We start from the raw sequence: 17,288 nt of genomic DNA on the forward strand, positions 1-17,288 counted from the left end.
TGAGTGATATTCCATTGTATATATGTGCCACATCTTCTTTATCCATTCGTCTGTCGATGGACATTTAGGTTGTCCCCACTTTACAGATGAGGAAACTGAGGCTCAGAGCGGGTCAGCGACGTACCCAGCTTGTCACAGCCAGGAAGTGGTGTCAGGCTTTGAACTCAGATTTGTTCTGTATATTATCCTGACACCACTTTCTTTTATTTATTTATTTATTTTTTGGTGGGGGTGTGGAGGGGGAAGGACCCTGCCTTCTGGAAGATTTAGGCATCCAGACACCTCTCACCCGGGAAGTAGAATGTATCCCTCTTCTACTGTGGTCCTTGAGCTGTGGCGTGCGCTTGCTGAAAACTCACATTCCCAGCACTTCCTGAGTCAGAACCCGAGAGGGTATGTCTTGGGAATCTGATTCTGAAGCAGGTGGTTTACTGATAAATTGCGTGCTAGTAGCTCTTTTCTTTCATGGGCAGTGAAAAGGAAAAGTCTAATTTGGGTGGAATCATGCGTGTTTCCTGCTGGAAAAATGATTCTTTGTAAGTGGGACATGCACAAGTCTGGCCTCAGTCCCTGTACCGCCTCCCCTCCAGGGTCTGGGTGACTGCAGCTCTAAGCTAATCCTGCTGGCTGGATCAGCGGGTCCTGGATGTGTGGGCTCTAGCTCTAGTTCTAGACACGTGAACCTCTGTGCAAAGTTTGTGTCTGGGCATCGGAGAGCGCTCTCTTGGGGTGTCTGCAAGGGCAGTGGCTGTGCTCCAGGTCCTGGCGCTGCCCTCTGAAGCCCTGGCTGGAAGGATGAGAGTTCCATCTCCCACCCTTCAGCCAGAGGTGGAGGAGGGCTGCTCCCTGACGGTGAGAGACAGAGAGGCAAACACCAGGGGGAGGCAGGAGGCGGCTGAGGTCACTGGTGGTCTCGGCTGCCTCGTCCTGATACGGATGTGGTCCAAAGGTGACGTTCAGCTGCTTGCCCTCGCTCTGCGGTGCTGCCCACGGTAGGGAACGGGCTGCTTCACATCTGCTCGTCAGCTTCCAGCTGGGATTGTTCAAGGAGACTCCTAGGTGGGGCTGGCAGAAAGGAACAATCTCTTTCTGGAAGCTTCTTGGCGGAATTGAGCTAGTTCAAACAGGAAAGAGTGCAGACACTTCTTGGTTCAACTATCACTTGGTGTCAGCAGTCTCCCCAACCAGGGCTTCCCAAATGTCCATCTGACCGAGTCACAGTCGTCCAAAGCCTCCAGAGGCTTCCCGGTGTTTGTAGAATCAAATACAGACTCCTTGCTGGGGCCCCGGGGTCCCGCCCACCTCCCCTTCCTCAAGTCTTCCCTTCACTCTGGTTCTCTTCACTTCAGCCTCATCAACCTTTAACTTCTGAGCCGTGAACCCACGAGGCTTGATTTTGCCCCCCAACCTTTGTGCCACTGGAGCCCTTCCCCCTCCCACTGCTGTCACTCTCCATCCCATTTCCCTGTATTATTTTGTTCACCATCTAACCACACGGGCGATTATCTGATACTTGTTTATGTGTTTATTAACCCTCCCCATAAACATAGGGGCTTCATCTGGGTGACCATTGTGTCCCCAGGACCTGGGGTCCAGTAGACCCAGTTTAAGTGTATGTAGAATGAATTAAAGGCTAATTTCACACTCAGCAGGTCTTCCCTTCTCTATAGGTCTGAGTCTGGGGGCCTTAGAAAAGAAAAAGACAAAGCCAGTTTGCAGTAACGTGGGATTTTTATTGCCTTGTGAAGTCAGGCAACTGTAGGGGGAAGAGCAAGGTGACGGGCTCAGAAAAAGGGACATTTTGACTCAGCTGCTTATAGACCACAGGAACCTTCCCCTTTACTCACCTCCACCCCCAAGGTGTAAAGCAAGAAGAATGGAGGCTTTGGAGGCATCTAACAGAGCTAGAGCTGGACTTGGGACCTCTTACTGACTAGTCGACCTTGGGCAAGTTATCCAAATTTGCTGAGCCTCAGTTTCTCATTCTGTAAAATGGGGATAACAAAAGTTCCTACTTTTTAGGGTTGTTACAAGGATTAAATAAATTGTGTAAAACACTGAGAGCATTGCCTGGTACATTGTAAGCACTGCATAAGTGTTAGCTCTTGTTTTTTTCAGAGTCACGTGGTCTTCATGACATTTGTGACCAAGGGTACCTCCTAATGTTTCCAGCCCTCTTAGACTTCCGGGTGCCAAGAGCTGTCACCTCTTTTTGAAGATTCCACATTGTCTCAGCCAACTTTTCCCAGCCTAACTCAGCCATTCACTCACCACCCTGTCTTGGTTTTGTTCTATTCATGTAGCAGCCCTACATTTATTCATTTACCATTTGTAGCCTTTTTCACTTAAAGCAAATTTATTTAAAGGTGAAAATGTATCTTATAATCATGAATGGAGAATCAGCATCACTTGCCATTAAAATAAGGTGACCAGAAAAAAATAGACATCCGAACGGAAAAATAAATTTATTAAATTCCCTGTGAATACCGTTGCCTGTCCAAATCTGGGACTGGGGTTAGCACATGACAGAGAGACGTAAAGACGTCTTAGCACAAGAAACCCCCCTGATGCAGTCAGAGTGAAGGAGAATTGAGATGGACTAATGTTCTCACTGTGCGATTGTTTCATGCTGCCCACATCCCTCCTGGCTTCCCCCCTGCACCCCTGGGAGCCCCAGATCTAAGTTTTCCATATCATAGAGGAATTCAGTGCCCTGTTAGGGCCATAAAAGACTGAACACAAGGAAAATTGGGGAAATGTGCACAGACATTCCAAACCCATCAACTAGACCAGTGGTTCTCATGCCTCAGCACCTACCGTCAGACTCACCTGGAGGGCTTGGTAACGCAGGCTACTACATCTCAGCTCCAGAGTCTTTGATTCATCACATCTGGGCTGGAGCCCTGGAAGTTGCATTTCTGGAAAGTTCTCACCTGGTGCTGCTGCTGCTAGTCTGGAGACTCCACTTTGAGAACCACTGAACTAGACTAACTGAGTCAATGTCAAGTCCATGTCTGGGCATCCAAACCATTCCATTAAAGATATCTGTCAAATCCCTAGAGGGGAAGAGAGTGGAGGACAAATCTAAAGGTCCCACTTCTCTGTGTAGAGTACTTTGATAATAAACCTCTAAGCAGGCTGAGGGTAGCCTTCTGGCAAAGATGTTGGCCATTGGAAGTTAAGGTAGTGCACACAGAGATAGTAAGGGAATCCAAAAGGATATGCGTGGAGCATTGACAGCGTCCACTGCAGTGTGTATCCACCCTACAGATGTAAAGTTCCAAAAGAAAAGGATAGAGCAAGGTCATAGTACCCTTTTGAAGTCTGACGACGGTATGGGGAACAGCAAGGTGACATCTTGGATTTGTCTCAGAGGAAGACATTTTGACTCTAAACTCTTAAACTTAATACCTCTAAAACTTAATACCTGTTACTGATCTCATCCTAATTGGAAGCCTTGGTTGGCTGTCTCCTATAGCATGAGCCTTTAAGAAAAAATGATGCCACCTCTGGCGCCACTGACCCAGGGTTTCTGCCAGGACAAGTCAGTTAATCTCAGTTTTTCCATCTGTAAAATGGGAAGAATAATAATACCTATTTCATAACGGTGTTATAAAGATCTAATGACATAGCATCTATAGAATGTTTAGTGCAATGCCTGGCAAATGAGTCTTCAAGTAAGCAGGTGATGATTATTAGGGTTGAATGATGATGATGATGATAAATATAGACTGATAGATAACAATGTCTTTCAAAGCATGAAGTCCAAGTGGGCACTGTTGGTGAAACAGTTGCTACCAACTCTTGGACGATCCAGGACTGACCCGTGAGTGTGGGATGGCAGCAAACTCTCTCCAGAGTTAAGTTCCTAGGTTCCAAGGGTATGCCTTTGCAGTAGCTGCCCTATCTCGTCTCATGTCTTGGTATCCACAGCACCCAGAGCTTTCTGAACCATTGGTGTGTCCCATCCACCCATCCATCTACCCAACCATACATCCACCCACCCATCCATCTACCCATCCACCCACCCATCCATCCATCCACCAATCCATCTAAACATCCATCCATCTATCCATCCTTCTCGCTCTTTCTCTCTCTCAGGTTAAAGTGCCACAACAAATGCACCAAAGAAGCCCCACCCTGTCATCTCCTGATCATCCACCGAGGAGGTAAGTATTTAACACTTACTGCCCTGGGGTTGGGTTGGGGGGGACTCCTGCAGGCCTTCTGAGATAGCTGTCCTATCCAGCTCGCCTCTGGATACCCCTTGACCCTTGATCCTTGCCTGTCTTGTTTCTTTCCCTCTGACACCCTTCCTCCTGACATCTGTCTCCTTAATCCACCTCCCATGCCTGTTCTCCCTATTCTTTGTTCCCATTCTGGTCTCTCTGATACTTTAGCCCCCAGATTCATCTACCCCTCCCTAAGTCTTTTTCTCTCATTCTTGTCCTCTCTCCTAATTTTTACTCTCCTCTCTTTCCCCCAATCCCATTCCTTTCCCTTCCCACTTGAAAAGAGCGCTAGCTGAGTGTTTTTCCATTATGTGCTCTTCGGACTCAGTCAACTGGCCCTGCAGAAGTAGGCATAGGGAGGGGTCTTGCTCGGGCCTGTTGGTTTGGGCCATCCGTGTTCCATCACCTGGGGCCCTGGGAGTGTCTGGGCCAACCTGTCTAGGCAGGGAGCCAGCCGCTACCTCTGGGAAGGCACTACCAGCCTTCCACCAGGCAAGAGCAAGACCAGTTTAGTGAGAAGGAAAGGCTTTTCCCTGTCTGCTAGGGATTCAGTTGGAGGCCTCGCAGTCTAGCTTTCAAAAGAGTTCCCCCAGTTCTTGGCCTGTGGGGTAGTTATTCCCAGACTCCCTTATCAACACTGCACTTCGCCCACCGGAGGATTCTGTAGGCCTGTGCTGTTCAACACAGTAGCTACCAGCCATATCTGACTATTTAAATTTACATGTATTACAATGAAATAAAAATAAAAATGTAAGTACTCTGTCACACCAGCCACACTTCAAGGGCTCCATAGCCACCTGTGGCTGCCATATTGAATAGTACAGACACAGAACACATTCACCATTGCAGAAAGTTCTGCTGGACTCCACTAGGCCAGACGCTTGCCCTTCCAGCCGTGGTGCGTGGGCCAGCAGCAACGCGGGAATCGCCCGGGAGCTTGTTAGAAATGCACAGCTTCTGGCCTCACTCCAGATCATGCATTTTAAACAGCTTCTACTGGCAACTTATCTACACTTTAAAGAAGCACTGCTCTAGGGGAGAAGTTGCAAACTCAGATGCCTGCCACGTACCCTAAATGAGAGCCGCTGGCCAGGCGGGGCCCTGCAAAGAGGAGAGAGAGCCAGGCACCATCTAGAGAGGATGGCCACTCCAGCAGTGTGGACCTGCATTGTACCGTTCCTCATGTTTCAAAGAAAAGCCCAAGTAGTTTTATGTGCCGTATACTTATGTTTAAATGTTAACAACTTATTAAAATTGTTAGAATTCTTGCTGGCCCCCTCCCTGCCACCCCCCATCTATAGGTTGGATGGAGGCCTAGTGCCAACTTCGGGGAACACAGCTCGCTCGTCCTCCCCCTCCTCCTCCACCCCCACCCAGCCCTGCCGGCCTCGGGTCAGTGTAGGCTCAGGGGACTCTACCCTGGTCTTGCATGAACCCAAGGGAAACTTAAAGAAGGAGGTAGATTGCTGCCAAAAAGTGCTGGCATGTCTTCCAGAGCCAATGGGCCATCGGTTTTCGATGATCTCTGCATCGCTTTTCTCCACGAGGAGAGAAAATGGCAAGAGAAGGAAAAGTCTTCAGCTCCTTTCTCTTGCCCCTTCCCACCTCATATCCTTAATTAAGAACCATCTGTTCCTTGAACAACTGTATACACGCCGTGAGGCTATTTTAAACCTGAATTCTCACCACTCCTGAGCCCTCGTCTTGGGTCAGCTTTGTCGAGGAAATCGCCTCCCACCGGACTCCCCTCCACTGTGGTCTCTGCTGGAGCCCGACCCCCACATGGAGACCAGGACCAGCCTGCTGGGAGGCGACCCACTGTCAGACACTGACATCGGAAGAAGGGCTCCCTCCCACCCACCTTCAGGACCATGCCCCCTTTACTCAAAGGTGGCAGGTGCCTGTACACACGAAGCAAATGGAACTTTCCAGAGGTCCACCAGCTTCTTGTTCTACCCACCCCCCTTTGGTAGGAAGTTGAAAATATAGTTGGTTTCCATGGTGATGGCAGCCCAGGCTTAAGAGAGAAATTAAACCCCTGGGTCAGTCCAAAGCTTTAACTTTTCCACGAACACCCCCAGCCCCACAATAAAAAAACAGCTAACAAGTAACATTACCAGACATCACATTTGAATGCAAGCTTCTTGCTCTGCCCCTCCCGGTGGTCCCTGTAAATAGTAAGTAACAGAGGGGTAACAGGGAGAGGGGCTTGGGTGATGTGGTTTGGATCAGGACACATTTATTTAGCATCGCCTGTGTGCCCAGCTTTGTGCCTTTAGGGGTGATACAAAGGGGAAGCTGGGAAGCGGAGACTTTCCTTCAGGGATCCATGGTGACCTTGTTTAGCACAAATGTGTTTTGACATGCTACAGGCTGCTCGGGCCTGAGAAATCCCACAGGTGACCCAAGATGATCCTAACACACAAGCTTAGATGCGGGAGAGACAGGTGGCCACAATGAGCTTGTCGACTGATGACAGCCCCTGAGAAATCAGGAGCCTCTTGTCTTTCAAAGGAGGTTCAATTCTGAAATGAACGCCAATGTGAAATAATTATGGTATTGGAGAAAAAAGCTCTGATAGCTTCAGTTTCATTGTAATAATTTTTAATCATCAAAAGCCATATGTTGACAACACAAACATTTTAGAAACCACAGAGAACACAGATAGTGGGAAAAGTGTCCCAGTATCGTGACGCAACACAATGATTATCATTTTTAGGGAATTCCCTTCCAGTCTGGGGGGTGGGCCTTTGAGGTGGAGTCAGAGCTCTGCTCTCCTGACGTGACAGTACAGAGCAAAAGTGGTACTTAAATTCCCAAATCGCTGTTTTTACCCCTACGGATCCAGCAAGGTTAGTCCGGACAGAGTCCGTTCCGTGTGACATCAACAACCCTCTACGAAAGCCACCCCGGTATTCGGACCTGCACATCAGCCAGACGCTCCCTAAAACCAACAAAATCAACAAGGTGAGACTGGAGTTCTGTTGGGAAGGGGCGTGCTGGGGCTGCCGCTGCCAGACAAGGGGCGGGAGGGAGGAAGGTTCTTGAACAGGACTTGGCAGATTGATCTGGGAGCATTGCCCTTACTTCCCAGCCCACCTAGGCTCTCCTCATTCTGTGTGGTTTGTGTCTAGAAAAGTCTGGGGGGCATCCAGCCATCAGTGCAGAGTGAGTGTGCCAGAAATCTACCTAATTTAGAGAGAGGGCACCTGGCAATGAGAATGAATGAGCGTGTTGACGGGGGCACAGTAGGGATGGGAGGAGAGCCTGAGAGGGGGTCCTTAGTGGTGCAGACTCCGCCCTCTTTCCTCTGTGAGATGTTGCATCCTCTGCCAGGATGAGCTTTGCAGATGGTTGTGTGCTTTCTCACACATCTGTTGAATCCAACTACCAAGGGACAAGAGTCTACTTCTGAACTCCTGCTGGAGACTGGGTAGATGGATCTGTGTGGGGACCACAGGTTCTGAGCCCTAGCTAGCCTGATTGGCTTCTGGCTGGTCCTCAGATGGTGGTCAGCAGCGGGCTTCTTTCTCTGTGCCTCTTTCTTTCCAACGTGGCCTGGAAATTTCCAGTGTGATTTCCATGTCCTTTGTTTGGTCTGTTGGTTGGATGGCACCAAAGCGATCCCAGGGACACTTCCAACCTCACGGAAGAAGCAAAGGTAACATATGCCAACAGGTGATTTCTCAAGCCCTGCGGTGCCTCCATGCATTGTATGGAAGGTGGATAAAATGCGGGTCAATCCAAGCATGTGGGAAGTCACCAGCCTGTGTTCAGGACCCAGATGAGTGTCATGGTGGCCGTGTGACCTCTCGCCGGCAAGGCATACTCTCCCTTCTCTGCATAAGGCTGGAGAGGGCCCTTCCCCGTCCCCGATCCACTCTCCACACAGAAGCCAGAATGATTCTTTTTTTTTTCTTCTTACATTTTTTTTTAACATCTTTATTGGAGCATAATTGCTTTACAATGGTGTGTTAGTGTCTGCTTTATAACAAAGTGAATCAGCTGTACATATACATATATCCCCATATCCCCTCCCTCTTGCGTCTCCCTCCCATCCTCCCTATCCCCTTCCCAGGTGGTCACAAAGCACCAAGCTGATCTCCCTGTGCTATGCGGCTGCTTCCCACTAGCTATCTATTTTACATTTGGTAGTGTATATATGTCAATGCTACTCTCACTTCGTCCCAGCCTCCCCTTCCCCCTCCCCGTGACAGAGTGATTCTTAATGAATGTAATTTGAATCACATCACCCTCTGCTTAAAAACCACCCCATGGCTTTCTGTTGCGTGGAGGAAACAAATCAAACTCCTCACTGCAGCCTGCAAGTCCATGCAGAATTTGGTCCCTTCCTCCATCTCCGACCTGCCTTTCCAGGCCTCCGCAACAAAGCCCATATGTTCTTTCTCTCTCGTGCTGTCACCCACCGTTTTTACTACTGGATCTCAGTCATTCACCATCTGTCTCCTTGTGGCATTGTCTTAGGACTTGATGATGCAGCTTGGCCTCTGAAGTCAGGCAGACCTGGCGGCCAGTCTTGGGTCCTCCACTTACTCACTCTGAGACTCCGGGCAAGTAACTGAACCTCTCTGAGCCTCAGCTTTCCTGTGTGTAAAATGGGCGTGTTCCAGTTATCCACTGCTGTTTGAACAAACGACCTCAAACTTCGTGATGGACACCAATAGCTCTTTAATTATGCTCATGGAGTCTGTGGGTCGGGGATTGGGAAAGGGGTACAGTGGGGATGGTTTGTCTCTGCTTCATGATGTCCAGCTGCGAAAAGCTCACGCAGCTGGGGGCTGGAATCATCCAGAACAGGGATTGGCAAACTATGGTTTACAGGCCAAATCTAGCCCACTGCCTGTTTTTGTGAATTAAATTATATTGGAACAAGCCACACCCATATTTTCTATGGCTGCTTTCAAGCTTCAAGAGCAGAATTGAGTAGTTACAACAAAGACCATTTGGCTCACAAAGCCTAAACCACAGGATGGTTTAACCATTTCAAGAAAAAGTTTGCCAGCCCCTGATCTAGAGGCTCCTTCACTCACATATCTGGTGCTGGGATGAGTCAAAGGCTGAGCTCAACAGAGACTCATTGGGAGCAACTACATGTGGTCTTGCCTTGTGGCTTGGGCTTCCTCACAATATGGCTGCTTCAGGGTAGTCAGGCTTCTTACATGGCACCTCAGGGCTCGAACAGCAACTGTCTTAGCAAACAAGGTGGAAGCTGCAAAGGCTTTTTATAACCTAGCAATATAAAAGCCCATGCATTGTCTTGGCTTGTCTCTAGCCAAGGGCTGGCAGTGTCAGTTCTGCTGTACTCTACCGAAGGAAGCAGTCACAAACCTACTCAGATTTAAGGGGAGGAGGCGTGATCTCACTTGTCAATGGGAAGAATCCAAGGAATTTGTGACCGTGTTTGAAAATGTCCCCTGGTAAGCAAAAAGAGCACCAACCCCAGAGAGTTATTGTGGAGATGAAATGAAATAATCAACATAAAGCACTTAAGAGAGGTTCCTGGCACATGGTAAGTGTACAGGAAATTCTAGCTATTTTTATCAGCTTAAATCTTGGTCTTCCAATCATAATGTCCGGCTGGGTCTGCTTTTCCTTTGTTATTTGTAAAAGATGTAGGTCTCCCCACCGCTGGGGTTGGGGTGCTTAAGGGGCTTGAATGGTGAGGCTCCTGGGAAGTAACCGGGCACACCTATAACCATCCTGTCTTTGTGACCTCCTGAGGGGTGAGTGGCTCAGAGCCGTCTCGAGACCTTTCTCTCCGGCTTTACAGACGCAACGAGCCTCTTGGTGTCAGATGGGACGGAAACATGGGTCAGACAGATCGGTGACTGTGACATTGTTCTGCTTGTCTGCCAGCAGGAGAATTTGATAAGAGAAATAAATTAACCTCTATTTAGAAAGTGGCTTTGACATGAAGGTAGACAGGAGCTATCTGAGAGCTGGGTTATTTTTTCCCCTCTTTCTCTTCTCACGGGCTTCACACAGATTCTTTTTGTCAGGCGATGATGTGGTTAGTGCAATAGATTTCTGAGCCAATTTGATCTGAAGATTTCCTTTTCATTGCTCTCTGTCTCTTCTCTTGTCTAGCTCTGTCAGTCCAGGTTCATAAGAGCCCAGCTTGTTCACCCAGCAAAATGATCTGAGTGTGCATTTTGGAGTCAGAAGGTCTGAGCTTGAAACTCAAGTTTCTTCATATGCTCTGTGACCAGAGCAAGATCCTTCTGCCTTTGCTTTCCCCTCTGTCAAGTGGGCATTATAATAGTAGATGTTATGGGAGTTGTGGAGAGGAGTTGATGCAGTGTGTTATACGTCAGGAGTTAGTCCCAACACTGGATCCTCAGGGCATGGAAGAGCTTGGTGATGAAGAAGACAGACAGTGAGGAGGGGGAAAGGGGATGCAGGAGGAGGATGGGGAGAATGGAGGAGGGGGAGGAGATGGAGGAGGGGGAGGAGATGGAGGAGAAGCCACAGCGGCATCTGCCGTCTCCTGAGGGGACCAGTCTCCAATGTTTGTGCTTCCACATCAAGGCACCAAAAGTCCCATCTGCAGTGGTGTCCGAAGCCGAAGATCTGCCTGCTGCAGGGAAGCTTTCTGAAGTGGCTGCTTGCTGGCTGTCCTTTACAGTTGGCTGCAAGGGACAGGCTCAGCTCGGCTAGCTCAGCACAAGGAGTTGTCTGTTGGAAGGAGGGACACGGGGCAATACGAGAAAGGGGAATCACAGTTGAGCTATAGGTCTCATGAACTGGACATGGAGGACAGACTTGTGCTCAGGCCAGCTGCTTGGACCCTCAGCAAGACCCTGGGTCCCTGTCCTGGTCCTCCATCGTGACGGTGGCTCGGCTACTATTTGTGGGTCCCCTCTGGTCTGTTACTGTTGACCGGTCTCCTCATCCTCTACTCTCATCTTTTCTCTCCATCATTGCTTCTGTGGCCATAGAGTTCCTACTCCTTGTAAGCTCAGCCAGTTTGTTTTCTGGCCTGTGTGGCTCTTCTGTTCCCTGGAAACTCATCTCCTCTCCACCTTTGCTCTGCTTTCCACTGTTCTTCCTCTTGGCCCCGCTCTTTTTATTCCATATCATAGGTCACTGACCAGCTGTCATGATGCCCTGACCTATGGTCTTGAGTTGGGAGTGGGCTGTGGCAGTCACAAGACAAGTATGGCTGTTTAGGAGAGTCTGTTGGGTTGGAGGGTGGGGACAGTTTCCTTCGGAAAAGTCCATGGGAGAGAGAGTTACTATCATTGGCATGTTCAAATCAGTGTGCAGCTGGGTGAAGCGGGAACCTGGGAGGTGAACATGCTTCTGTTTGATTCTCAGAGTCAGATGGGAGTTTCTTATTACTTGGTTCAACCTTCTGTTTCTGCTTCTGGGCTGGAGATGGGGACCTGGGCCACTAACTCTCTGTATGACTCCAGCAAGTCACATCCCATCTCTGAGTCTCGGCGTCCCCATCTATAGCACAAAGGGGTGGGCCTGGCTGGTCTCTGAAGGATGTTTCCACACCTTAACTGCGCTCAGAAAGAGGAATTATGCCACTAGCCCTTCCCTTCATGATCTGGTAGCGTTTGAGTTTCCCTCTGCTGGAAGACAACCTCCAGCTGCTGCTGCCGTTGGGACACAGATCTGGGTCTGGCCTGAGGAAGGAATTTCCCATCCTGTTTAGCAGTTCTGCTGGGGAACGTGGGCACCATATGCAGCTTTCTCTTTTGCTGATTCTGTTGATTCACATCAGCCCTGAGCCTCAGAGATGAGAAAGACTGAATGCCTGCCATAACTATTTCCTTCATAAGAGAGGCTCCTCCTTCCCTCCCTCCCTTCATCTCTCCTTCCATCCCTCCTTCCTTTCCATTCATTGATTCATATAACATTTATTAGCCACCTCCTATGTTTTTGTTTCTGTGCTAAGTTCTGCAGATTCCAAGATGAATAAGACACTGTCTCGTACGAGGAGATAAACCTTTTCCTCCTTCCCTCTCTCCTTCTCCTTATCCCTCCCTCTCTTCATTTCTTCCTTTTTTCCTTCCTCTATCACACATTTTTCGAGGGACCACACTGTGCCTGGCATGTTGCTAAGTGCTGAGAATAGGGAGCTTCTAGCCTCGAGGACGAGACAGATAAGTAAGCCGAGAAGTGACGGTGTTGAAGCATCAACGGAAGCTGAGGCCAGTACCAGGAGTGAGCTAGTACCAGGCAGGGCTAGTACCAGGAGCGAGCCAGTACCAGGCAGCGCTAGTACCAGGAGCGAGCCAGTAGCAGGCAGGGCCAGTACCAGGAGCGAGCCAGTACCAGGCAGGGCCAGTACCAGGAGCGAGCCAGTACCAGGCAGGGCCAGTACCAGGAGCGAGCTAGTACCAGGCAGGGCTAGTACCAAGAGTGAGCTAGTACCAGGCAGGGCTAGTACCAGGCAGGGCCAGTACCAGGAGCGAGCCAGTACCAGGCAGGGCCAGTACCAGGAGCGAGCTAGTACCAGGCAGGGCTAGTACCAGGAGCGAGCTAGTACCAGGCAGCGCTAGTACCAGGAGTGAGCTAGTACCAGGCAGGGCTAGTACCAGGAGGGCTGGAACCAGGAGCAAGCAATGTGCTGACCTGGTGGAGTGAGAGGTCAGGGGAACTTCTCAGAGGAGGGGCAGTCTGAGCTGGGCTTTGAAGAAAGAATAGGCATCTTCCAGGCAGACTGGGACAAGGGGGGGCAGATATTCCAAGTAGAAATAACAACACGTCCCAAGCCTCGGAGATGTGAAATAGCCTGGCTTGTGTTGGGAACTGTGGACCGACCATTTGATGCGACTGAGGCAGTCATTGTAGGGATGAGAGAAGAGGAAGTGATGTAAGCCCAGGTCAAGCCTGAATGTGTACATCACGGACCAACGTTTTCATTTAAACGTGCTGTGTCATTGGATCACAGTCTATATGCCAGTTCCTCCTAATGGGATGCTGTTTTTAGTACAAACCTTTATACTTTTTTTAACTGATATAATGACTTTTTGGCAGAGCATCTATGGAAACTTCTTGAAATTTACCAATCTGTGAGTAGAAGTTCAAAGAAGAGTCTTGATAGGATGGATAGATGCCTGACTTTCATCTCCCCTTGTCCCTCTACTGACACGATCAGTCCCTAACTTCCTTTAAAAACCTCCTGTGCCCCACTGGGCTGTATGGGGCCTTCACAGCCCAACCACGTAGATCTTAGCCCACATGTCACTGCCATATTATTCCTTATACTAACATGTCCATTGCCATTAAAATTTAATTACCATTAGATAAATTAGGATAGAATGAGAAGGCTGGCTTCCTGATGCCTTTCTACTAAAATCAGATCAGAATTACCTCCAAGGTGGTCTTGCGTGGAAGGTGGCTGGAATGAACTTGAGCATGACCTTGGCTGGAATAGGAGTACTTTGTCCAAGGAATGTTTGTAGGAGTTTGATCCACAGGAGCCACAGAGGGTAACAACCTAGCTGTCCTTCAATAGATGGTTGATCAAATAAACTGTGGTACATCCATACCATGAAATACCACTCAGCAATAAAAAGGAACAATCCATCGATGCATGCAATAACTTGGATGACTCTCCAGAGAACTATTCTGAGTGAAAAAAGCCAATCCAAAAAGGTTACATACTATATGATTCGATTTATAGAACGTTCTCGAAATGACAAAATTATACCAATGGAGAATAGGGTAGTGGTGCCAGGGATAAAAGATGGGAGGGAGGGGTGGTGAGGAGAGAGAGGGAAGTGGGTGTGGTTAGAAAAGGGCAACATGAGGGCCCCTTCTGAGGGTGGAAATGTTCTGTATCTTGACTGTATCAATTCAGTGTCTGGGTCATGATATTGTACCGTAGTTTTGCAAGATGTTATCATTGGAAAAAACTGAGTAAGAATGCATGGGATCCCTCTATTATTTCCTACAACTACATGCAAATCTGCAGTTATCTCAAATAAAAAGCTTAATTGCAAAAGTAAACGCCGTCATCAATATAATCGCTACCGTTTGTTGATAACAAAGTGCCTCAGCGCAGTGCTCAGGGTGTAGGTACAGACATAACCTTATTTAAACTTCGCAACAGATCCACACACAGTGGGTGTTCTTCGCCCACATGAAGGACAGGGAGAGACTGAAGCTCACAGAGGGGAAGTCCCTGATGTGGAGGCAGTGTGACCGCGTGGGAGTGGGATGGACTCTGGGAGGGGGACGTGCACAGCACCGGTTGAGCACGGGATGCCACCGGGCATCCAGATGGGGAATGTCCGTTCCCCACCCCACACCCCCCGCCCTCATATGCTGGTTGGTGTTTGCTACACCAGCTCTGGAGTTTGGCAGGTAAACACATCTGTTGACTAATAACCAGATCACACAAAACCATCCTTGGGCACCTGGAGCCAAGCTGAACGGTGGACCTCTGAGTAATGCAGGGACCAAATGATCCATGTCCTGTGAGTGAACAGATTAAGGTTCCCCTGAGAACTCTTAGCTCTGCTGGCTTTGAGAGGCAGGAACCCCTTTTTTGGGATGCTGAGGTTTGCTAGTGTTATTCCCATTTTACAGTGGGCAAAACTGAGGAATGGCGAGGTTAATCATTTTGTTCAGGATGCGAGGGGAAGAGGTGGCCATGGGATTTTGAATCTGCATTTGCCTCACTCTGGATTCTGCTTGTATCAGTTTCCTGGGGATGCTGGGTAGCTAAGACAAATTACCACAAACTGGGTAGCTAAGACAAAAGACATTTATTCTCTCACAGTCTGGAGTGCAGGAGTCTGAGATCGAGGTGTCAGCAGGGTTGGTTCTTTCTGGAGACTCTGAGGGAAATCCATTCCATGCCTCTCTCCTTACCTTCAGTGGCTCCGGCAATCCTTGGCATTTCTTGGCTTCTAGAAGCATCAGTCCCCTGTCTACCCCTGTCTTCAAATCGCCTTTTCCTCTGCGTGTCTTTCCTTTTCTGTTTCTTATAAGGACACTTGACATTGGATTTAATGCCCCCCACGCCCAAATCCAGGATGATCTCACTTCAAAATCCCTGACCAGCGTCATTCTGAGGATGCACACGTGGATTCTATCTTCCTCTTGACTTTAGAGCAGTTTCAGGGGCCGGAAGAGGCATTGCTGGTTCCAACTGAGATGCGAGGGAAGATGCTGCAGGCTTGCTCTCACACTCTCTCTTGAGCTGTCAGGCTGTTGATTCTTTAATAAACACTCAGGAGGAGAGGCGTTAGGATGGGAAGAGCACTCTGGGCACCTCTGTGTGGAACTTTCCAAAATCAAAGAGGCCCAGGGAGTGTGACTGTCGCCTACATGGCTTTCATTATGTGGCAACCTGTCAGTCCGGGCTCCAAGCAGTGGACAGGAATTTGACCCCAAAAGCTGTTCCATCCGCAGCTGGATGCAACCTGGTGGGGATGATGAAGCAGGTGGGGGGACTTTGGAAGGATCTGGCGGTTGAGGAAAATGGAAGAGGTGCTGTGGATACTAGGGTGGGGTCTCTTCCTGTGCAACCCGCCCTCACTGCTGTGTCTCCGCCTCTCTGTTGGCCCCTGCCCCCTGCCCTGTTTTCTTCCTGCAGGACCACATCCCTGTTCCTTACCAGCCAGACTCTAGCAGCAATCCCTCGTCCACAACGTCCTCCACGCCCTCCTCGCCAGCACCCCCGCTCCCTCCCAGTGCCACGCCGCCTTCTCCCCTACACCCTTCTCCGCAGTGCACAAGGCAGCAGAAGAACCTCAACCTGCCAGGTACCTCCATGCTTGGGAAGCTACAGGGGGGAGCTCTGGGTTCGTGCCAGAGCCATTTCCGGACCAGTCCATGCGTAAAGGCAATGGGTTGGAAGCATGTGGATTGAGTCTTACCATATGCAGGGCAGGTGCTACATATTACCTTATTTGATCTTTAGAGTAGCCATAACGCAAGTACGAGCAGCTCCATTTTACAGATGAGGAAACAGAGGCTCAGAGAGGTAAAGGGACTCTTAGAGACTCAGTCTTTTGGGAAGCAGCAACCCAGGGTCTCCACCTAAGTCTGAGTCCCAGGGGGAGCCATTGGCTCTGGAGCTGGCCGTTGTCTTATGAGCTAAATCAGTTGAAACTGGCAACAGGGCTGCATTCTGAGTCCTACCCCAGACATCAGGACGGGCCTCTGAATGAGCAGGCTGGCGTCCGATATTCAGTATCCAGCTCTCTCACGTCCCTGCCCTGTGACCTCTGACTTCAGTTTTCTCATCTCTGAAAGGATATAGGTGGACGAGAGGACCCCAAAGGGTCTTGCAGCTCGCAAACTCCAGGGCTCTCGGCTGCTGACCTGAGACTATGTGCTGGGCTGTGAGATGGTGGAGAGGCCATCATGTGCTGCTTTGGCTTCTCGGACTTAAGAAAGGGCTCTCTCTCTGCTCTTAGGCAGGCCAGACCTAAGAGTCTTCCTACCCCTTCCGGGGCCCGGCCCAGCCCACTTGCCGTTCTAGGGCCCCGAGGACATTTCCAGCTCAGCCATATTGGCAGCGTCATAGCTGATTTCAAGACAGAGGCAGGTGGGATGAGGTCTGGCTTGGCCGGTTGGGACCAAAGTCTAGGTCTGTGTTGTTCAACATGGTACCCACTAGTCACGCATAGCTGTGTAAATTTAAACTAATTAAAATTAAATATAATTAAAATTTTAATTCCTCAGTCACACTAGCCACATTTCAGGTGCTTGCGAGCCACATGTGGCTAGTGGCTGCCATGCTGGACAGCACAGGTATAGACCATTTCCCACCACTGCAGAAAGTTCCACTGGACAGTGCTGGTCTAGGGGCTGGTTTCCTCCTGAGCCAGCGAGCTTCACGCAGGGGGAAAAGAAATCCCAGGTCCGCAGCCACAGGTCACACCTGCAAGCCTAACCAGCCGTGAGAGAATATCTGGGAAACGAACGAAGACCCAACCCCACATCTGAGCAACACCCAGATACAACCACCCATTGAGGACAAGCTGATCACGTCACCTGCCCACACTGCTTTGATCTGGGCTGTGTCCAAAGGGATAGAGTGTGTTTTAAAGACTTGCATCATGG

The 17,288-nt window shown here is 49.5% G+C and overlaps 1 protein-coding gene across 1 annotated transcript in view; it reads left to right on the forward strand.

Annotated features, from left to right (window-relative positions):
• KSR2 (kinase suppressor of ras 2) overlaps positions 1–17,288 on the forward strand; it is a 391,791-nt gene that overhangs the window by 306,289 nt on the left and 68,214 nt on the right. The window contains exons 8-10 of the mRNA XM_068563176.1: positions 4,102–4,167; positions 7,073–7,199; positions 15,814–15,982. Coding sequence (XP_068419277.1) covers positions 4,102–4,167; positions 7,073–7,199; positions 15,814–15,982 — 362 coding nt within the window. The remainder of the gene's footprint in view (positions 1–4,101; positions 4,168–7,072; positions 7,200–15,813; positions 15,983–17,288) is intronic.

This window comes from Eschrichtius robustus, chromosome 14, assembly GCF_028021215.1.
Source record: "Eschrichtius robustus isolate mEscRob2 chromosome 14, mEscRob2.pri, whole genome shotgun sequence".
Classification (NCBI taxonomy): Eukaryota; Metazoa; Chordata; class Mammalia; order Artiodactyla; family Eschrichtiidae; genus Eschrichtius; species Eschrichtius robustus.